A 22583-nucleotide genomic window follows, 5' to 3' on the forward strand; every position below is an offset into this window, starting at 1 on the left:
GATTCACATGAAGAAACTAAAAATGAAAACATCTGATGGGTAAAACATCATCATGATCTCCCGGTCATTTAAGTCTGATGCTCAATGGGAAAGATCAGCAGAAAGAGGATTTGATAGCATTGCTATTGAAATGGCCTTAGGCTGAGACAGGAGATTCAGATTAGATATCTGAAAAAAAATGTCACAGTTAGGATAGTCAGGCACTGGGATAGTGGTCCAAGGAGGTGGTGGTCACCATCCCTGAAGGTGTTTCAGAGGTATTTTGATCTGGCACTGGGTGATGTGGTTTAGAGCTTACAGTGGTAGTGCTGGGTTGATGGCTGAATTTCATTATCTTAAAGGTCTCTCCCAACCCAGATGATTCTATGGTTCTATATTTAAAACTATTGCAAAAATGCATGGATTTGGCACAGGTACAGGCCGTTCATCAGGCTCCGCATGACTAAGCTTATGTGAGCATCCAGCTCACTGCACAATTCGCGTCCCATGCGTTGTGAGGGCCAGCACACCACAGGCATTTTTTATTTTTTATTGTTTCTGCGGGCAGCAGGGCAGGGGGAAGGCAGGCAGGGCAGCCCCGGAGGGGTGTGAGCAGGGCGGGGCAGGGCGCTCCGTGAGGGACAAAGCCGAGCCGGGCGCTGGATGCCGGGCACCATCTTAACATCCCCGGGCGGCGGCTCTGGAGCCGACGGAGCCCCCTCAGGCGCGGCCTCTTGAGCGGCGTTCACTGCAAAGCGCGGCCCGCCCCGCATCGTGTCCGCACGCGGCCGCGCCCCGCGCTCCCCCTCAGCCCCGCGCCGGCGGGCGGGGAGATAACGGCGGGGAGCCATTCCCGGGAGCCCTTCCCGCAGGGACCGCCCCGCTCCGCCGGCCGCGGGGAGCCCTCCCCGCAGCGCCCGCCCCGCCCCGCCCCGCCCGGAGCAGCAGGAGGGGCCGGAGGCGCGGCCCGGCGGGCGGAGGGGGCGGGCGCCGCGCTCTCCCCCCGCGGTGACAGTTTCTAGAAGCTCGTCCCGGCGTCCTTTGCGGCCCCAACATGGAGGAGCTGACGGTGGAAGTGCGCGGCTCCAACGGGGCCTTCTACAAGGTACCGGCGGCGGGGGCGGCTCCTCGCCCGGCGGGGCCGGGGCCGAAGGGCCGCGGGGGAGGGGACGGTGAGAGGGGAAGGTGCCGGGGTGCGGGGCCGGGGGCGGCGGGGATGGAGCTGAGCGGGGCGGCGGCGGCGGGGGGGCGGCGGTGACGGGGCTGGTGAGGGCTGCGCGCAGGGGAGGTTCGTGTGTGGGGAAGGCAGAGCTCTGGCGGGGCCGGGGGGAGCAGATGCGCGGCGCGGGGATTCCCTGAGCCTTCATTTTGGGAAGGGTGGGTGGGCGTGTGGGGGGGTGGTGTTGGAAGATGCAGGGGCTTTTGGGTGGCACGGGGTGAACCGGGGCGATAATAATGATTTAAAAATATTTTAAATAATTTTTTTAAAGATTTCGAGTTTATTTATGCCTTCAGAAATCTTCCTTCACCATCACCCTCCCTGGAATGTCAGGATGGTACAGGATCAATGCAGAATACTCTCAGCTGTTGCCTGTCAGTCATTTTCCCCTAAGCCTGGCTTCAGATGTTTAAGAATCCCAGCTCTTTTTATGGCAGTAGGCTCCTGTCTTTCTCTCCAGAAGGGCTGGTTCCAGCCAGTACTGTGAGCGTGCAGCGTGGCTGTGTTCTGGGAGCATTTAATCTCGGGACTCTCTTTAGCTATTGTGCCTAACCACATGCACAGTGTGGCACTGCACAGGCAGTACTGCGCTTGGTTTGGGGCTGGCCCTTTTGATTCCCCCTCCCCCCTTCAAAATTTCCTGTGTGCAGCTGTGGATTTGGCTTGGGAATCATGTGGTGACTGTACAGTATGTGGAGGCAGTTGGGTGTAAGGGATTGTAACCAGCTGACTACAGGAGTTAGTTCTTTCAACTGGTCAAGACAAATGGGAGATGCCCTTATGGGGAAAGAATGCAGTGGGGTAAACTGCATCCCTAGTAGGGAACCCTCTGAATTTTTTACCAAAATGAGTAGATAATAAATTTTGCACAGTTGATAATTTTTTTGTTAAACTTTCAGTATCACACAGAAACCCACGTCACAATCATTTGCATCTAGAACGGGATACTCCTTAATAGAATTGATTTTCTTTCCCCCGAGCATTAAGAAGCCCAGAATTTGGAAACACTTTTCTTAGCCTTCCATGTTATACCTTGTGATCTTGGACAACTTTCCAAAAGATGAATCAGTTGCTCTTCTGCTTAAGAGGGATGTCAGACACATGGGAGTATGAGGTGTGCTGAATTTTTGGACTGAAGGAGTCTGTGTGCACAGAATTTGCTACCATAAGCCTGATTTAAAATCTGCAAGGATGGCTTCTCCTCCTAAATCAGTGAGAATTATCAGCCTTGGATTATCATTATCATGTGTTTTAGCCCTGTGAACAGTGACTTAAAAAAGCGGAAGTTTTAATTAAAAATGGCATAATGGCTTTGAGATCAATGAAGTGGTGATTAAGTCCAGTGATGGCATCTTCATGGTGGATGAAGGCAGGTTAGTATGATTGGATGCACAATGATCAAAGCCCCAACCTAGAGTAATCCAGTGTTAAGGGGGAGGAGGAAAAAAAACACACAATCCCCATTAAAAAAGACCCAAACCAAACTATTCAAACAAACACAATTCTAAAAGATTATTCTTGTGAGCTAAATGCAGTGAAGTGTGTGTGTCAGTGACTCCATTTTGTGAGTCTTACTCTTGAGGAAGGCAGAGGTTTTGCATTTATTTTGGAACTAGGTAACACTCCTAGGTCACTTGCTGTTTGAAGTGACCTAAAGCAGAGAGGTGTGTCAGTCTCTTTTAGGTAGCGTCCTATTTTGGGCACCAGTAGCATTGATCACTGCAAGATAATGACAATAGGCTCATCTTTTCTTAGCTGTCTGACACTATGGAAAGAGGCAAAAGTTTTCTGAAGAGAAAAAGCAGAATCTGTAAGATGGGATGAGACTTGAGGTTTGCCTTTAGAAGAGTCTGAATTTGAATTAATTAGTACAACATAACCCCAGGTAAATGAGGTCAGAAAGATCTTGCTATGCCAACAGAGATAAAAACCAAAATAATTATGTAAACAATAACATGAAAAATTTTCTTTTAATGAATTGTTACTATGATCTGCAGCTTAGCTGCAGTAGAACAAATGCAGTGGTTAAATCTGTTGGAGCATTATGGTGAGTTTTCAGGACTTACTAGAGGTTTGACCATGGTAAATGGTACTTTTTATTTTTAAGTTTCTTTAGTTCCTGTAATAATTGGTCTTCAGTTTCCTAAGTGCAGGAAGAACATATATGATATGGATGCACTATGGTTGCAATAAATTAGTATGAAAAATTAATATTCTTTATTAAAATTCATGCATCATGAAAAGCATTTTGAATTTTCATGTGTCAGTGGGTAGTTATGGTAAATCCCAAGGTAATTTAAAAAAAAACAGAAGGCATATTGTGATCTAATTTTCAACTTGCATATCTAAACCACCAAACTAATTTGTGGTTTCTTTTTTTTTTCCCATTTGCTTTAAAGAAGAATATAATCTGGAGAACAGGACAGCATTTACTGTATATTTTATGCCAGGTTCTCAACCATTACACAGCAGAGCCAGTGTTTAGCCACTTGCTGCAGCTTAGAAGACTTTGCATGTATCATAATTTTGAGCACCCATTTGTCTTTGGAGAGCAGATGGCACTGATGGGGCTTGGGTGGTTGTGGCCTTCTGAAAATTGGTGGGGATTTGTGCTGTAGAACAGGGGACAACAGACAGGGTTTGCTGAAGACTACTGGTTATGGATTTATATTAAAGGTGCAGTGAAGGTGTCCTGAGAGTAGAAAAGTTGATGCTTTCTAGGTGAAGACTTAAGTGGCAGGAAGCTTTTTTGTCTTTGGGACATTAGACTTCTTTATGTATAGAATGGACAAAAGTACCTGGATTTCTTTGGTTTCTGAACGTGTTGAAGAATGTGAAAGCTGATTACTGCCTACCTTGTCTTGGCCAGCCTGCAGTGCTTTCAGGATGATGGTTCACCATGTCACTAGGATGATGAAGTAATTCACAGAATCACACTTGGCTGAAGCTGGCAGAGACTCTGGGAGTTCATCTGGTCCACACCTCTGCTCTCGTGGGGCTACCTAGAGCCAGTTGCCCATGTCTAGATGGCTTTTGAGTATCTCTGAGGGTGGAAACTTTACAACCTCCCAGAAAAACTGTGCTCTGCCCAGTCACTCTCACAGTAAAAAAAAAAAAAAAAAAAAAAAAAAAATTGACATACAGAAATTCCTGTATTCACATTTGTGTCATTGCCTCTGGACCTGCCAGCTGTTGGGGGGTCTTGGAAGAACAGACAAAAATTTCAGTTTTACTGGGCATCTCCATTAGCCTTTATGGGCTCACTTGTATGCAGATTAAGAGCCCTGGTGATGCACATTATTCATGATTTCCCATGTGAGCTTCCCTGAAATAGGTTGGGCCTTACAGTAAAGACCAAGGTACATAAATTGAATGTCGGATCAGTTCCTCTGACTGAGTCTTTCAGTAGCATTTGAACAACTCTGGAAGGTCCAGTGTGTCCTTCCTTGTAGGGACTTGGTTGTGCTGGAAAATGGGTTCTGGTGTGCTGCAGGCCCTTGTGTTCTTTAAGTTGTACAGCAGTAGCTGTTTATATTATGAAAGGGAAAAAAAAAACCTGTGAAATTCAAACGGAACTCAACCCTTGATTTACAGGTTCTGAAGTGTTTCCTTGTTGGCCTGTTCCTCTTTCAAGAAGTGCAGTTTTCTGGAAACAAGACTAAGCAAAGTGCTGGTAGCAGGAGTTGGCATTGGCCTCAAGGCAGACACAAGCCAAAATATTAGTAAGGGGAAAAAGTGATGAATGACGAGTACACACCATTTCTCCACATATAGAGCCAAAGCTTGATGAGCAACTCTGTGGGAGTGAAGATTTATGCATCAATAAAAATAAAATTATTTTAAAAATTTTTCTTACCATTTTTATTGAGTGGCTTTGCAAACAACTTGAGTTGCTCTGAGTGGTTTTTATCTTGATGGTTATTAAAATGTTTGTCATAAGGAGTGTAGCTCACTCACTGTTCATACCGAGTTACTACACCAGGAAACTGTAACTGGAATGGCCTTTGTTTTTTTCTTTAAACATTTTAACTGTGTTGTAGTTATCAGCATTTTTTTAAATTACATCTATTGCTACATCTGTATGGGTGGGAAATTTTAAACAACTTTAAAGTTGTTCCTGATCAGTTGAAAGTTGTGTGGAGTCTTGCGAGAAGTAACTGTAGTTACTGTTGCTATTGGTGAGCTGTTTGCTTGAGCTTTTTAGGCTGATAGAAGGGACATGCCAGAGGGAATGGTTATTGATTGCTGAAGTAGGTGATCAGTGGAGGGTGTTTTCCAGAAGTTTTGCCGTTTTGGAGGATGCATATGAAGAAACCAGTGTAAGAAATGAGTGATTGAGATGTCTGTGAATAAGCCCAAATTCAGTGCTGAGGCTCTTGCATGACTGTCACAGCAGCCCTTGAATTTATACATAGTTGTGATTGTGGATGGAAATAAGCAGGAACGTCATAAATTAAACTGCTTGCTAAAACTGATGGGATACTTCAGTATATTTTTCTTTCCTGATACCAGCTTGTAGTGTTTGTGGTTTGCAGTTAGCCACAGCTGCTTGCTTTTATCAGTTCCTTGTATAAACAGGTGCAGCTAATCACCTACAATGAAAATAATACCAAGTTCAGTCTTTCTTATCAAGTGGTTTGATGATTTGCAAGTTTCCTTTATTTTCTTTCTTTTTCCTCTGGGGGCTCAGCATGAGACACATCCTTTACCAATAATTATTTCATGTGTTTGTTACACAAACACTTGTGTTTCAGTGTTAGTTAGGAATACCAAGGGTTCTTGCATCTGAAAAGGAGTGAAAGGCTTGGTAATTGGATATAGGCTGCTTGACCTTTATGTCACTGGTTCAGAAACAGTCCATGGTACCAGATGCCAAAGTGTTTGCTGTTTGAAATTGGCTCAGCAGTGGGTAAGGTGATATTAATACAGTTTTAGTGTGCAGGTATGCGTGACTCAAAGGCCAACACAGTGGCTGTCCCTGGAAAGAAATTTTGTAGCTAAACTATCAGCACCTAATATTTAGTTTGGGTCATCCTACTTGGGGATCAGAAACTTATAGAAAGTAGGAAGGATATGGAGGGAACTTGAATTTCATCTTCCTGTTTTACAGATTTTGTGACTTTGCCCAGAATTGGATTTAAAAAAAATAAAGTTGTGTGTGTGCATATATTCGTACACAGACATACAGTTCACTGTAAGGGCACTTCAGTAAGTCTTGATCCGTTTATGTTATCAGCAGATCCTAATCCTAAATCCATGAGCAAACCCCAGGTAAAAGGGAAAGAGTGTGTGTGGGTGTCTGTTATGAAATGAGGGAGTCTCAGCTGCAGTGATTTTGGTGCAGATGATTGGCTGAGAGCTTCTTGCGCACCCTGTCCAGCCCCAGGTTAGAGTCCCTGGATCTCCCATCCACTCCCTCTGCATGTGCAGGTGCTGGGAGCCCGGCTCCTGCCAAGTGAGTGGCAGAGACAGGCTGAGCCCAGGAGCCTGTGGAGCCAGCAGGACATTAATAGCCTGTAGTACAGTACAGTCTCCTGCTCCTGCTGAGCAGAGCTGCTGCAGCCAGAGCATACATGGACTGCCAGGGATCCAGCTCGCAGCATAAACACAGTGACTGACACTCATATCTGGACAGGCTGAAACAGAGCTCTGGCAGCATGAAGTCATGCCAGTTTTTCTTCCCCTCTTACCCTCTGCAGATTTGTGTGTGGTACAAAACACACACAAAGTTATGTGTAAGCTCACTTGCTGATACTGCAATGCCTCACTCTTTTTGGTGCCACTGTATTTATTGATGATGTGTTTGGTGGTCTCCTGTTAGCTCTGCCTCATCACCTGAGGTACATGGAATGATGTGTTAGGAACAGAGAACTCTTCAAACTTCGAAACTGGCATTACCTGTCTTAGGCAACACTGCTAAATTAAATGTCAGTAACAGAGAGCATTGTTCATTAGAGCAAAAGTTAAGGTGATGGATTATTACTTAATTTAGTAGAGAGTGTTTTTGATGAAGTATCAGGCATGACTAGTCCAAATTTATTTATATAGGTTACCTCACAAATAAAGAACTTGTTCAGAACTCCCTAACTGAAAACCAGGTTATTTAGTTTTCTGTTTTATGTTCATCACACCTCTTCTGGAGAAATCCCAGTGACTTTATAGGATTTACTATAGAGTCCATTTTGTATTGTGAAATAACAGAATACCCTAATGTTGCAGGATTTTTTGTAAAACTTTTTTTTAAAAAAAATTTAATTATCATAGACTCTATGAAGATTCTTAAATCTCATCCTGACATGCATGAAATCTCTTTCTGGCTTTATCTGGAAGTTGTAAGTGACAGCTGATAATGTGTAGGCGGAGTTGAAGATAGGAAAGTCATATGCAGGAAGTTTTGCTTTCAGAAAATGTTCTAATGATACTTTTGACGTCCGTCTTGACACTAATGAAATAATTTCTTAGAAAACTATTTAAAAGCCATATTGAATTCTCATTATTCCTAGTTTTAATCCAAATGGACCATACAGTCCATAATACCTCATAGACTGCTGTGTTTCAGTTGCTGTCAGTGTGATCTCATCCCCACAGCTGTAGAGAAATTGGTAATAGTCAGAAGTAACTGTATAGCTAGACTCTGCTCAGACTTTTCAGGCTTCACGACAATAAAATCATTAAATAGTTATGTAATTTTATTTGGTACTTTACGTATATGCATTTGTGACTTGAAGTGCATACTTGATAGATGTTATGCTTGATTATACTAGGGAGTAAAAGAGTTTGGAATACCAAGTGAAAAAGCTGTGCAGGTAATTCCAAGGCAGTTGCTGCCTACGTGTCTGCCAGCAGTGAGTCTGCATTACATTCTCCTGTGGGAGGGAAGAGCAGTGTGCCCACTTTGAACTGAAAGACTTCCTTCCGTGAAGGAGTTCCTGCAACCCACGTGGCATTGTAAAATGTACAGACTCTTTGTTGGAATTTGTACTTTAGATTTTATTAAAAATTGTCCTGTGTTTCTGTTTATGCAGCTGATGTTTGTGCAGTGTCAGCTGTCGGTCTGCTGAGAGCCATATCTACAGTTCCTCTCCAGCTTTGGCATTCTACATTAGGACCTTATGCTTGTGATTATTAAATCTCTCTGTACCTTACACAGAAACCCACACTTCACCTGGTAATGGTAATGGGCTAATTGTCCTAAGTCCTCAAAAGTCAGTGTAGTTGGATTCCTTTTTTGCACTTCTTTTGTCTTATTAATGGAATGTGTAGTCAGTGGATATTCATGACTTTAACTCTACAGAGCATTGAGTTCTGAATGTTAATCAGATGTTTTATGGTACCTGAATTGGAATCTCTCTCTTGATTCTGAAGCTGTGCTTTTCAGCGAAGGAAAGAACTGAATTCAGTTCTGCAGAATAATTTTTAGCTACTATAGGCTGACCTTAGAAACACATTGAGTACTGTGAGAACACAACAGGAATAGAAAACCAGGTTCAGCTGTGAAATAAAGTGGCATAATGAGGCAGAGACCAGTATTGAATCACATACTCTTGGAATGCAGATAAAGGGCTGTCTCTAGAAGGGAGTTAATCTCTCCCTGTAACATTTGTTGTCTTTTGATAAGTTGTCATGTAGCAGAATGCTGGACTGTGTGAAGTTAGTTCTGAGTGCTGTGACTTCAGTGTTTTGTCCCTATATAGAGTTTGGAGGAACTGTAGTAGAGGAACTCCTATTTTCTGCACCGTATGCCATGTTAATTTGTCCCTGTGCTGGGGTATGTTCAAGGGAACTGTTGGTAGCATAAATTTGGTAGAAGTTCTGCTTTGTCTCTGTTGCTGGCTTAACCATGCTTTAGGCTGTAAAATTTTATATGCTCTTTGCATCTTTAAACAGACAAAACTTTATACTCCCACCCAGTTTACTTGAAACTGAAAGTCCCTGATTCGGGGTGTATTTTACTTTCAACTGTTTCGCTTGCTTAGCTTTCAAAGAAGGAGATTTGCCTGCCTTCTCTTGCAGTGGCAGCATGGCCTTTGAGAGGGTTTATTTTATTAGGAACACACTAGGTGGTTCAACAAGATGATTTCTGGTGACCTTCTTTGTTGAGGGTTACCAGTGTGCTTTCTGCTAGAACTAGTCTTTTGTGTTACTGATAGATGGGTTTGAGGGAAGCTCAGGGAGCAGAAAAGCAGGTTTTGAGCAAATGCTTTCAGAGCACTGGCTGTGTATGAGCTCAGGTAAAAGGAGATTTGTTTTCATAGGCCCTTTGCAGCCAACTGTCAGTGTGGGCTCCTTTACTGTCCATCATTACATGGAGAGATTGACTGTGTCAAAATTTATCTTTCCCTGAGCTGACACATAATACCTCAGTGGGCTGGTTGCTCCTTGCACAGCTGGTATGGTCTTCATCCTCCTCAGCTGGCAGTTTCTTAAATGGGTATAATCCATTCAGCAGATTTCCTGGAACTTGTTTCTCTTAACATAGCTGTGCAGCTTTCTTACTCCTTTAAAACTGCAGGATCCTCTTTGACCACCTCTGCTTGGGCAAATACCAGGCTGGAGTAACGGCAGGAGTAGTGTTCTTTTGGTTTGGTTTGGTTCTGTTTGGATTGTTTTTTTCTTTTTTTTTTTTCAGCATGCCTACCCTCCTTAACCAAAAATTTAGCATCTTAATTTCTGCATGGATACTTGGGTATAACTCTATGAGGTTGATATTTAAGTTTTTGGTATAATGAATGCCACCTAAATGTAAGCACAAAAAAAATCCATGAAATACTGTAGTTTTCTTTGTTTTCCTGGGAGGTCCTACAGGCTTTTGGCCTCATCTGGTCCCCAGTTTAGTACCTGAAAGATGATACCATAACTGGCTGTGTGGCAGACTCCACTGCCAAGTGTGACTGAAACTGTCTGCTGGACTGTTCGGGGGGGGGGAGTTGTTTAGGATTCAGTTTGTGTTGGGAGGAACACCAGTGAAGCAAATAGTGCTGTGCACAGCTATTGGAATAACTGCCCTTGCCTGGATGTCTCTCCTTTTGTTCCTGTGAAACACCTGTGCACACCTGTGGGGACAGTAAGAAACTCTTGGTAGTAAGTTCAGTTGTAAATGAGATGGTCAGGATGAGCAGGCAGTGGGAGCAGTCCCTGTACTCTGCACCTCTTGGAATAGCCAGCTAAGAATATCAGCAGCCTCGTGCAAGGAGTGGGAGTGTGTCTTGGAGCTTTCTGAGATTGGAACCTCAAGTGTTAGTGGTGGTCTTGGCTCAGGTTCAGGCTGTATTGAAATTGCTCCTTTTTGATTTCACATGCATTCTTGTAACACAAATGTTTTTGTTTTAGGGATTTATCAAAGATGTTCATGAGGACTCCCTCACAGTTGTATTTGAAAACAAGTAAGTATTTTATTTTTAAAACAATTATTTGAGTATTAGGTTATTTCAGTTTTGTGCTTTTTGCTGTTTTTTTTTTAAATTGTTTTGTCTTTAAGAGGAAGCAGATTTCATTAGATATAGTTCTAGAAGTACAGGCTTACTATTCTGTTCATCTTCCATGAAATGCTTTCTTGACTCTGTATCAGAATTCAGTTCATCAGTTACACAGTCCTGTACATTCTTTGGTATCTTCAGTGATGCCCATAGATGTGACAGCCAAATTTAATTAACATAGTAATCAGTGGCACAGGCTTGATACTCTTACACAAAAGCAGGAAAAGATGAAAAATACCAAAGTACTCAGATGATCAGTTCTCTGCCTGCTCTCTGGAATGCTGATCAGTATTCTCAACCAGAGAAGAGTAAAAATATCCTAATGGCAATATTTTTCTTTTAACTATTAGGAATATTGATATACATATATATCCAGTCCAAAGACCTGCTGTTTTTGAGTGGAAAAGAGTGCAAATCTGTTAGCAAATCTTGAAAAAGAATTGCCCGTGAGGCCCATTTCATTTAATATATAAACAGTCGTGCTGCTGGCAGCTTGTAGTAGCAAGCCAAGGATAATCCATGGGTTGGTAAAGTACAAATGAGTACCTGTTGTTCAGCATTCTGACTGATAACACTGTGGATTACCTGGGAGATTCCAGTGCTAATTCCAAATACTCTGTGAGCTACATCCTCTTTCCTGTTTCCCTTCCAGTTACTAGGTGGAGATCCTCTAAAATGTGTCACCTTTTTATGTGAAAATTGTTATAACCTTGGCCACCTCTACTAAATCTACTAAACGTGTAGATTAGTCTTTGACCTTTTCTTGAAGAAAGATTGCTGGGTAATAAAGGTACTGCTAGAGAGTGTGCAAGCGTGTCTTTATAAGCAGTATTTATAATCCTGCTGACATAATCTCAGGTATGTATGTGTACATATATACACATGTGTAAAAAGAAACCAGTGGGGGAGATGTAAATAATCCTGGGCTTTACCCTGCACAACCCAGTGTTTGCTTCTTTCTAACCTGTGCTTTCTAGTCCTTTTATGAAGACAGAACATGAGATGGCAACCGTAATTTATACTAACGCTTAGGTGGTTATGCAACCTGTTACTGTCTCCTAGGTTTTCATACCCCTACCCCAAGACCCAGCAAACAAAGAAAAAATTAAACCCTTCGTTCTCTCCATGGTCTAAGATGATGTGGCAAATAATGTTTCATCTTCAGCATCTATATTACTTTCTGAAGAAAAGTAATTGCTTCTCTTTACATTTGAAATATATATTTTGATGTCAAAAACCAAGTAAGCCAAAGGAAGTGCCAGGGGTTTGCAGCAGGAGTTGAATTGTTGGCAAATGCATTTCTCTTGTTTAGTATCCAAATCATCCATGTGTTCTAAAGAAAGTCTGGCAGCAGCAGCCATGTTTCAGAAAGGATGGGCTGCAGCATATGTAGAGTGCTCTGTTGACTAAAAATACATCTGATCAGGAAGTGTGTACACAGTCAAATTATTCTGTGATGTAAATCTGATCAGTTCTTACGCTTTTTATGGAGTTAAATTCATAAGGGCTTTAGTGGAACCAAAACTGGCAAGAATGTCCTGTGCTGAGAGCATCAGTGTTGTGATAGTGATTCTCACTAACAAATACACACATCTACCCCACAATAGGCAATCTAAACTGTCACTTTGCATTTTCTGCTATTGTTAGCCAATCTTCATCTACAGCTATTGTGAGGTTCCCAAAGTTAAGTATACCAGTACAGACTGCTGGTGATGATTTTGTGGCCATAGCAACACTCAATCTCTGGGCAGGTAGCTTTAGTTCTTTTAAGAGACATTTTCTGAGGGTAAGGAGGCAAGGAATGAATGCAGAAGCTTCAGGACCTGGAAACTTTTATTACTGTTAGATGGAAAATTGGATCTTGAGGTGCAGTTTATTGTAGAGGCTCACTGGAGTTTGAAGCAGCTGTATGGAAGGAGAGGCTTCTGTGTTTTAAGAAGCAAGAAACTCCCTTTTGTGATTTGACTGTAGCTTAGGCATCAGTTCTGTCAAATGGTCTTAACAGGTAGTTTGTATCCCATTACCAGTAATCTCTTAAAACATCTTGGTTTGCATTTCACCAGTGAGATCCTTACAGTTCTGGACTTAAACAGTTTTGCCACCAAAACTTGGACTCATATTCTGAGAGCTGAGCCTTCTGTGCACTTTTCCACTGTGCACTTCCTCCCCTGACAGAGAGGGAAAGGAAAAACCCAAACCTTGAGATTAGTAACTGCTATATTTGCAACAAGGACAATTCAATTGCAACTGAATTTTTTTGCCAGCCCCCTTCACCATTTCTCAGAAATAGAAGGTGATTTAATTAACATTTTGTGGCTGAAATACCTTCCAACCTAAACAAAAGCTATCCATGTCATAGAATCCTCAAGACTGGAAAGGCTGACACTTGATCCTCCGAGTTCAGGTCCAGCTGTTAGCACTGCACCACAGTGTTCACCACTATGGAAGTGCCACATCCTCGTGCCCTTGGAACACCTCTGGGAATGGAGATTCCACCACCTCCTTGGGCAGTCCATTCCAATGTCTGACCACCCTTTTAGTGAACAAATTTTTCCTACTATCAATCTAAACCTCCCTGGCACAGTTTGACACTGTTTCTTCTCAGGTCCCTCTGAGCCTCCTTTTCTCCAGGCTGACCCCCCCAGTTCCCTCAGCTGCTCCTCATCAGATCTATGCTCCAGTGTCTTCACCAGCTTCCTTGTCCTTCTCTGGATGTGTTCCAGAACCTCAGTAATAATCTTCATGCATTTTTATTGTTTTTCAAACTATAACTAAAAGAAAAAGTTTGTTATAGTGTCTAGATTAGAGCTATATGATACATAGTATCTTTGTTAAGTGGGGTACTTGAGTGTATGCTGTTATTTCAGAGCAAACATTTAAATGTATCCACCTTCTCATCTAGGAAGTTGCAGAAATGCCCTTTGCTCCCTATGCTTAGACTTGTTCTGCTAATGTAGAGCAGGTCTGGAAGTGATTAAAAGTCAGCAAAGCAAATGACTTGCAGTGATCCTGACTGTTACAAGTTGGTTGGTTCTGATTCTGTTGGTGCCTAATGTGAATCAGATGGGCAGAAGTGATGGATGTTGCCATGCTTTGACAGATACCATTAGAAGTCCCTCAGATATTCTAGATTAATACAGGTTTTTTGGAGGGTTTTTCTCCTGGTTTTATTTCAACCTTTGTAGAGTCTTTAGTGCGATTTCTGACTAAGAGTGAGGAACAGCTGATGGCATTTTATGACATTCACAGAGTAGAAGGAGAAGGAATTTTGGGAGAACACGGTGGATTTAATTGCTCCAGTAGTCTTCATAAAATGCATTGGAAACATACACTTCTACAAATAAAATACTTTTGTCCAGCCAACTTCAGTTAAACAAATAGCCTTGCTGTACAAGAAAGTAAACCTTTATTTTGTACGCCTAGAAATAATTAGTATTGATAAGCAGGTATAAAGATATGTTTTGATCTGAATCTCTTACTGGGGAGCATCAGCGAATTTGCAGGTGGAAAGTTTTGTTAAAAATTGGAGTCAGATTTTCCTGAAATGCGTAAAACTTCAGTGGTAATCAGTTGAAATGTTAAATGTGAGGTGGAGAAATGGCTGAAACCCATACTGGACTGCAAAGGTGTCCACTTAAATCTGTATAAGGGCTCTATGACTTGAGCAGTAGGAATGTTAATTACATCATATAGTATCTTTCACTGGGGTTTTATATAAGCCATTAGTTAATTTTTTCAGTTAATTTTAAGATGTTATAGTTAAATATTTTCCCAGATACTACTTTGGTCCTGCCATGATTATGTTGTTCCTCTGCTTACAAGGTTGACTCTCTAGCAGTAAAGAAACAGACCTCATTGTATGCAAAGAATGAATTTTAATGAAACTCAGAACGCCAAAATTAAAACTAAGAAAACAATAGGAAAACTTGAAAATTAATGTGTAATGCTTCTTCAATTTCCAGTTGGCAACCAGAACGCCAGGTGCCCTTCAACGAAGTCAGGTTACCACCACCCCCTGATATCAAGAAAGAAATCGGTGAAGGAGATGAGGTGGAGGTGAGTGAATGCTCATGAGCTGTCCTGGTCTGGAACTGATTGTCCATTCCAGGCAGTGGTGAGGGGTGTAAGGGCATTGTCAAGATGAAGGCTTAAAATGGAGCATGTCTCTACACATGGGTTTATTAGAATTTCACTGAAGCTGTGACATTTCAGTTTTCCCACAAAACTGCCAGTGGAAATTTTTTCAAAATCTAAAACTTAAAATAGCTGAGAAGGTTTTAGGTCTGACACAAAATGTAGGCAGTTTTCTTTTTTGACCTGGAATGTAAAGTGTTGGAAATTTTTGATGTGATGCTGTAATAAAGCTCCTCTGATAACAAGAGTTACAGATGAAATGTCTGGTACAGTCTGCTAGGAAATTGTGTGAATTACAGTGTTCTAGAGAGAGAGAGAGTGTGTTATTATGAATGCTGTATTAAATCTAGAAATCAAAATATGTGTGTTCTGTTCCCTACTCATTGTAGTCATGAGTGATTCAGTTTAACTTTGGGGATTTTTCTGTACTTGTCCTTAAAATTGAAATAGTGAGTTTCCTTTCCTGAGGATGCCATCATACTTTTAGGCAAATAGTCTAAGAAAAAAAAAGTAGCATAGGTGCTGTTTTTTTCTATTCCTGTATTTGAAATATGTTGCCTTTGTTAGAGGTTGTATGTAAAGGGTTATTTTCTACTTCATGCTACTACTGTAAAACTCATTCAGTCTGCATGCAAATGACTTTGGCCTATCAGAAGTGTATGAGGAGCAAATGAAACTTAAGGATGAGAAAACTGGGTTTCAATAGGTTTCTATTCTATATCTGATCATGCATTAACTTGGTAGTATTTTTTATTATGGAATAGGTAGTCATGTGATGACTTGGTTCGTTTCAATAGTCCTTGGTTTATCAAGTAAGCCAAGGACAAAACAAATCAGAATCGTGGAGTTAGTTATGTGTGGACTTCCACTTTGAAAACAGTGTTTGAATTTACTGAGGAATTGTCCCCAAAGAAGCGTTTAGCCAAGGTTTTATCTTGCTTTAAAAATTTCCATCAAATTGTCAGTAATTTATGCAGAGGAAGTCTGTTCACACTCCTTGTAGTGCAAGAAGGATGGGAGCAGAATGCTGTTCCATTTTAATGAAACTTAGAAAAGCTGTGTGGTTCTTTCTTCATTATACATGCAGATAAGTGAATTATGTTTGTATGTGCTTTTTCTGGTTCTTACTCCTTTCATTTCCAGGTTTATTCTAGGGCAAATGACCAAGAACCTTGTGGCTGGTGGCTGGCAAAAGTTCGAATGATGAAAGGAGAGGTAAATTATTTTAAAAATTACTGGTTTCATGCTTTCATGTTAAATACAGTAAATAGGAATTCTTTGTCATGGAAGAACTCTGAATAAAGTACTACAAATACAAAAACATGTCAAAAGAGAATTGCAAGTTGTGACCACTTTGGAATGACCTTTGCTGCATTGCACAGCAGAGGGTCATGCCCTCAGAGCTGAGCAAATGACTTCCATTATCTGCGGTTTAATTGCTTGAAGGACTGAAGGCATGCACAAGGACAGGATTTCTGACAAGCCTGTTTTGTGGATTGAACTTGAAGTGAAGCACCTGTGGTTAAAACCTGTTTATGGTTTGTAAATTAAGCCTGCTGTAGCTATTGCTGTGGGTGGCTGTGGGTTGGTTTTTGTCTATGTTTTCACTGAGTTTAAGGAAAGGACTCTGCTTGTTTTGCTTTTACATATGTCAAGTTTTTATTTTACCATAAATAAATGTTTCTTTGCAGCTGCCAAGTAACTTGCAGATTGAGACACTTGTGTGTGTAGAGCTGTGACAGTTTTTGACCCAATCTCATTAAAGCTTTATTTTGTGGAACAACAGCAAGAAAATTGAACTTCATGGTGGGAAGAGTCCTGTGTTTTGGTGCTTCTGCTGTGTCACATTCCTAAAACCAAAGCAAATGGTGTTGAGGAGAAATAATTATCCAATTTCTAATACTGTTTAAAAACTGTCAACAAATACCAGCTTTTGTTGAGCTCTGTAAGGGCAAGGTAGGTAGTAAACACCTACCAGAGGAAGATTCTGTTTGTTGACTCTTGTGAATGAGCAGCTCATTAAGGAATCAAGATAAAAGGAGACAAACTGATTTAAATGATAGTTTGCCATTTGTCATGATAATTTGTCAGTAAATGTCACAGAAATTTGAAGTTTTGGTAGCAGTTAACTTGCTGTGCTGCTTATTTTCAGAAAAAGTCAGAGAAGTAAAATTTTTTACCAATTCTTAACTTCCTAGTTTTTACAGGAAAAAAAAGTTTTTCATCCTAAATGTACAGTGTAGGATTGTCAAATCAGTTATTTTAGGGAATTTTCCCTGCAAATAGCCTCACAGTTCATGTTGACTTCTTTGTATAGTCTTTAACATGGTTCTATATTTAGATTTTTTTCTGTAGAGTTAATTTAAATTCACAACCCAAGGATTTGTTGCATTGTGATTATTCTGATATCCAGAATTGTCTTTAACTATAGAAGCTTTTAGAGTATGTAGTGGTAGATCTCTTTAATTTAGTTGTAATTTTAGTGTTTATTGATCCTTATTACTTGGGATAATAATGATACATTGATACATTTGAAAGCAGCTTTGTATAATTTGAATGATACTTAAAATAAACTTAGAGCTTGAAATTAGAAAAAAAGTGTGTCATTACCAGAGTGATTTCCTTTTCCCAGATACTTAAGCAAAATGTGGTGAGACAAATAGATTCCAGTTTTGAGGGAGAAAGAGGTGAATGTACTGCTGCACCCCTAAATTGCATCCAGGTGGAAGGGAGGAGAGGAGAAGCTGCATTCCTAGCACAGAGCCAGGCTGCAGGGATACTGTGCACACAAGCTTCTTTAAACTTGCATGTGTTGGGTGGCAGCGTAGGAGTAGATTATTGGTAGCTTAAATCTTCTTAGTTCTCTTGCCTTCCTAAATCTGGCAGTCAAAAAGATTGATTTTTTGACTCAATTTTTGCATTGGTTTTGATCTTACATGGTTCCCAGGTAGTTTGCTTGTTGTTTCAGTGGATTTACCTTGATTGTTTTGGTGTTACAGAGTAGATATTTCTGTGAAGAATTATTCTCTGTTTGATATTTTTTAGAATTAGAGCTCCAGTAAACGTTTTGGGTTTTGGAACTTGAACTGAACTAACAAAAATACTTGAAAGAGAGATGGGCATGAGAAAAATCAGTCCAAAATCAGTCCAGCTGTTGTGGGGCACTGAGACTATGCTGATAACAATGCCCTGACTTCAGTGCTGAAATATGTCCAGGCTCATTTGTGTGGAAGTGTGTCATTGTTTTAAGGTTTTGTTTATCTATTCAGATTTTGTGCTTCCTTGCTGATGCTGGTAGTGTTGCTATGTCTTTGTTCCTTACTGAAGTTACTATTTTTAAAAAAAAAAAATCTTTCCCAGTTCTACGTCATTGAATACGCTGCTTGTGATGCCACTTACAATGAAATTGTCACTTACGAACGCCTCCGACCTGTGAATCAGAACAAAACTGTCAAAAAGAACACCTTCTTCAAGTGCACAGTGGATGTTCCTGAAGACCTGAGAGATGCGTGAGTAGCTATGCATGCTTCAGGGAGGCTTTTACTTCATGGAAGGAGGAGAAAAACCCCCTTGGGTTCTGTTTTAGAGGCTGATTTAGGGGTCTGTGAAGAACCTTAAGGGTGTTTACAGTTGCAGTAGCTCATTTAGAAACTGCTGACTGGGACCTCTGCTGAGCTTTCTGGGTGGGGACAGAAGGCAAGTTCTCAGGTGGGAACTTTGTGCCTATACAGGTGATTCACTTCACAGTGGGCCTGTTACTGAGAGTTTCCAGATAACCATGGTGTCATGAAACCACAGAGAAACAGGAACCATGTTGGGAAGAATGGGGACTTTTCCTTCTTCTGAGGAGTCCTCGCCATAAACTGCTAAATATTCTAGGGTCTGATCATGTTATTACGTGTTCCGTTTTGGTACAGCTTGTTGAAATAACAATCATTTTGTCTCCTTAGGTGTGCTAATGAAAATGCACATAAAGATTTCAAGAAAGCTGTGGGAGCATGTAGAATTTTTTATCATGCTGAAACTGCTCAACTAATAATACTGGTAAGTAATTGCTTCTCTGTAAATGTTACATGGATTTCCAGTATATTATTTAGAGGAAATATGTGGCCAGCTGTGTGTGTGTATGGAAAATGGTTTAGCTTGTCAAGCTATGTAAATTGTGAGAGATTTAATGTAAGTAGATGTGTTTAATCTTCGAGGGTAGGACCTCCAGTGCATACAACCTGAATTTAGGAGCAGCTTTGAGTCTCACTGTCTGTATGACTTGTCATTCTCAGCTGAGTTCCATTTCACTGATTTTAGCAGATAGTTCAGAGGCAAATCATCTCACTCCACTCTGGAGTGAGATATTACACTGTGCAGTCAGACCCACAGATGGGTTTTCACATGAAGAGCTGCACTAGTTGAGTGTAGCCATTAATGAATTGTTCACTTCCTTTTGTGAAGGAAGATGTTCACAGATGCTTCTGTGGTGGTTTTCTTACTACATAGGGTTGTCCCAGTTTCAGTTTTTCTTCATAGCTCCATTTACTTGATATTATCCACTTGAACCTTACTTTGCAGGATTGTGTTTTCCTTGATTATCTCCCTTATTCACACACCCAGTGACAAGTGTGTACATGGTAGAAATACTTGTTTGGACAACATCAAGAGGACTTATTTACTATGCAATTCAGCAGCAAAGTCTTTAATATAAAAACATTCCGTGAGTGAGAACAAATAGTTGGTGGTGATGCTGAATTTCTCATGCTTTGTTTTGAGGAAGAATAATGTTCATGTAACTTCTGTAAATTGAGATCATGTTTATGACTTAGTTTCAATAGGTTCCTGATTGATCCTTTAAATGTGTATTTGCTTACAAAGCCAAAACTTAGGTTCCCTCTCTCCTGTAGTCTGCCAGTGAAGCAACAGTGAAGAGAGTGAACATCCTCAGTGACATGCACCTGCGCAGCATTCGCACCAAGCTCATGCTGATGTCGAGAAATGAGGAAGCTACAAAACACTTGGAGGTAAAGCCATGGCTTGTGGCTCTTGTTGCTCGAAACTGAGCTCAGAGCAGTGCATTACAGTGAGTGCACGTGGATGAGTCTGCCTTTGTTTTCCCTTCAGTGCACAAAGCAGCTTGCTGCAGCATTTCATGAGGAGTTTGTAGTCAGAGAAGATTTAATGGGACTTGCTATAGGAACACATGGCAGTAACATACAGCAAGCCAGAAAGGTTCCAGGAGTTACAACCATTGAACTTGAGGAGGACACCGGTACTTTCAGAATCTACGGAGAGGTAAGGGGGAACTTTATATGAATCCTCGGAGCATTTCACTGTATCTGCTTTTAGAGTGATGAGAGCTGTACCCAGAATTAAGAACAGAAAACCTCTCCTGAGTTTTTGTGTGAGTGTCTTTGTGTATGTTGACACCATGGCGTCTTCTACTGCATGTATTTGAAATGCAAGCCTTTGTTGCAATGGTGACCTCCATGAGGTGTGTTCTGTCCTAATCACTCCATTTTGCTGTATATCCTGAGTAAACCTGAGAGAAGTATAATTTCCTGCTGTTTTACTTGACCATGGGTTTGTTTGGCTTTCTTTTCTCCCTCAGAACCTACCCTTCTCCCCCCTCTTTTATGTGTTTTCTGCTGCATAAAACCTAGCCAGGTGTGTTAAAGCCTGTATCTACTGCTTCTAACTCTTACATTTTGGCAGTTTAATGCTGGCTTTGGCAAAATAATGATTTGCTCTAAGTTGATTGCATTTCTGTGATTCTTCTGAATCTCACAACTGCCTTGAAATGTAGCTGGTCCTTGGGCCAAAACCAGGATCCATTCAAGAAGCAGAAGGCTAGTGACAAAAATGCCACAGTCACCAGGGCCCTGCCAGAAAACATTTTGAGGGTTTTTATCCCATCCCTAACTCTACAGGTGTCACTGAGTCTCTGATGTTAACTCGTCTGAAAGTCTGTGGTTGTCTCCTGTTTCAGGAATCTGAGATCTTGAATTCTGCTCCATCTATGTTAGGAGTATAACCCAGTTGTGATCAAAGGTTCAGATGAAGTTGATCCTGTGGAGAGGAGGTCAAACTTTTGTAATTTGCAGTATCTCTGAAATTGTGTCCTTAAATATTTCCAGGATATCAGGTTGGCAACAGATCCTTCTTTGATCTCCTACTGTCAGTAAATTGCATCTCAGTTCCTGAGGAAGAATCGGACAGTTTAAATGCAGTGGAATGTCCAGTGTATTCCGGTTTTGATCTCCTTCATGTGAATGATTTGATGCTGGAGCTTGTGGAAAGGTTATGACTGTCACCAGCCTCTTACAGAGGTGCACAGCAATGATTATAAATACCAGATGCCCCCTAAATAAAAATGCCTTCAGGCACATCCACCCGTGTCCTTCGTAGAAGTGATAAGTGCTTCTAAAAATGCCAGGCGGCTTAACTATTGAGCATGATAAGGGTTTCAGCATCTGGCTACACTTGCCTATTCTTTTGCCTCTCTTCAGCTAGTGGGCAACCAGCCAGGCCCTAATGGCTGAATGCACAGGCAGACAATTTCAGGCTGAGATGTGTGGGAGTAGTGAACCAGTGTTGTTGACATAGCAGTCACGGTCTGAAGGTTTCCCATAACTAATGTTTTGCATACGAATAAAAATTCACTGTGCAGGGCCAGACTCATTGAAGGAAGAAACATGAAGATAAGTTTTAAAGAATATTGGAAAGCTCTGTTGATAGGAAGAGTCTGTGGCATGCTGTTTATGCATTTGTCCTTGTCTGGTCAAGGCCATTTTGGTTTCAAGACCCTTTCCTGGTTGGTTGAACTTCTGATTGTGATGCCTGTACAGATCACAGACCTGTGAACTTGAGAGCTTGGACAGTGTAGCCTGGACTACTTATGGAAACTTGTCCCTCTCCCAGAGAGGGAGAGCTGTGTCAGAAATGGAAAAGTTCTCTTAGACCTTCATTATTGTCAAAATGGAACTGCAGTCAATTCTTGTGCAATTCTTAACACTGGTAGGTATAATGCTGGGTTTAGAAGAATATCCTGCATTTAATTTTTCAATTATACTCTTCGGTAGCATGGATGTGTCTTGATTGTTTGGGCTACAGTGTGAAGTAATGAGGGCATCAGTGTAGGCTATAATTCAGAGTTAACAAAGGTAGTTGCTAGTGACTGGAATCCTTTGAGGCCTTTAGTCCATGTTCTAGTACGAGGAGCTGAGAATACCTTGTCTGAGTCAGCTTTGTGTGTTCACTCATCTTGGAGTGTGAGTTACACAGGTTGCACTCACATGAAAATCCTGAGTGCTTGTGGCAAAACTGTGAAGGGGCTTGGATGCACTGGAGAGCTGCAGCTCTCAGAGTTGTGTATTTGCTTGTCCTCACTCTGCTTCTGTAAACGCATTCACTGTTCCTTCACCCATATTTGGGAAAGAATTGATAAACATACCTGAGGCAGGAACTCTTTGCTTAATTGTGTCTCTTTGTAGAATTCATTGAGGATGAAGAATTGCTAGTGTGTGTTAAGTTTGTATCATTTGAGCCCTTGCCCTGCCAATGCAGCATAACCTCTGCTTCTCACAGTGGCTTCCTGTTTATCTGTTTCTTGTGCTTGATCACTGCTTTCATTATCTTGAGGTCCAATTTGTCCCCGTTTCTTCTGCAATAATTTTGATCTCTGCCAGAAGTAGAGGTTTATACATTTTCTGCTAGGATTTGCCTGATTTGATTAAAAGGTGCAGGAGCTGGTGGTGCTATCATTTCATGTATTGCCTAAAAATTGC

At 41.3% G+C, this 22583-nt stretch overlaps 1 protein-coding gene across 2 annotated transcripts in view; it reads left to right on the top strand.

Moving 5' to 3' along the window:
* The first annotated feature begins 950 nt into the window (after positions 1-950).
* Positions 951-22583, top strand: part of FXR1 (FMR1 autosomal homolog 1) — a 34100-nt gene continuing 12467 nt past the window's right edge. Inside the window, exons 1-8 of one of the 2 annotated variants that reach the window (XM_062499107.1) lie at positions 951-1084; positions 10529-10581; positions 14637-14730; positions 15952-16023; positions 18169-18317; positions 18759-18852; positions 19704-19820; positions 19921-20091. In XM_062499107.1, coding sequence (XP_062355091.1) covers positions 1034-1084; positions 10529-10581; positions 14637-14730; positions 15952-16023; positions 18169-18317; positions 18759-18852; positions 19704-19820; positions 19921-20091 — 801 coding nt within the window. In that variant the 5' untranslated portion in view covers positions 951-1033. The remainder of the gene's footprint in view (positions 1085-10528; positions 10582-14636; positions 14731-15951; positions 16024-18168; positions 18318-18758; positions 18853-19703; positions 19821-19920; positions 20092-22583) is intronic. The other variant, XM_062499108.1, reaches the window with a different exon arrangement.

This window comes from Cinclus cinclus, chromosome 10 (assembly GCF_963662255.1).
Source record: "Cinclus cinclus chromosome 10, bCinCin1.1, whole genome shotgun sequence".
Classification (NCBI taxonomy): Eukaryota; Metazoa; Chordata; class Aves; order Passeriformes; family Cinclidae; genus Cinclus; species Cinclus cinclus.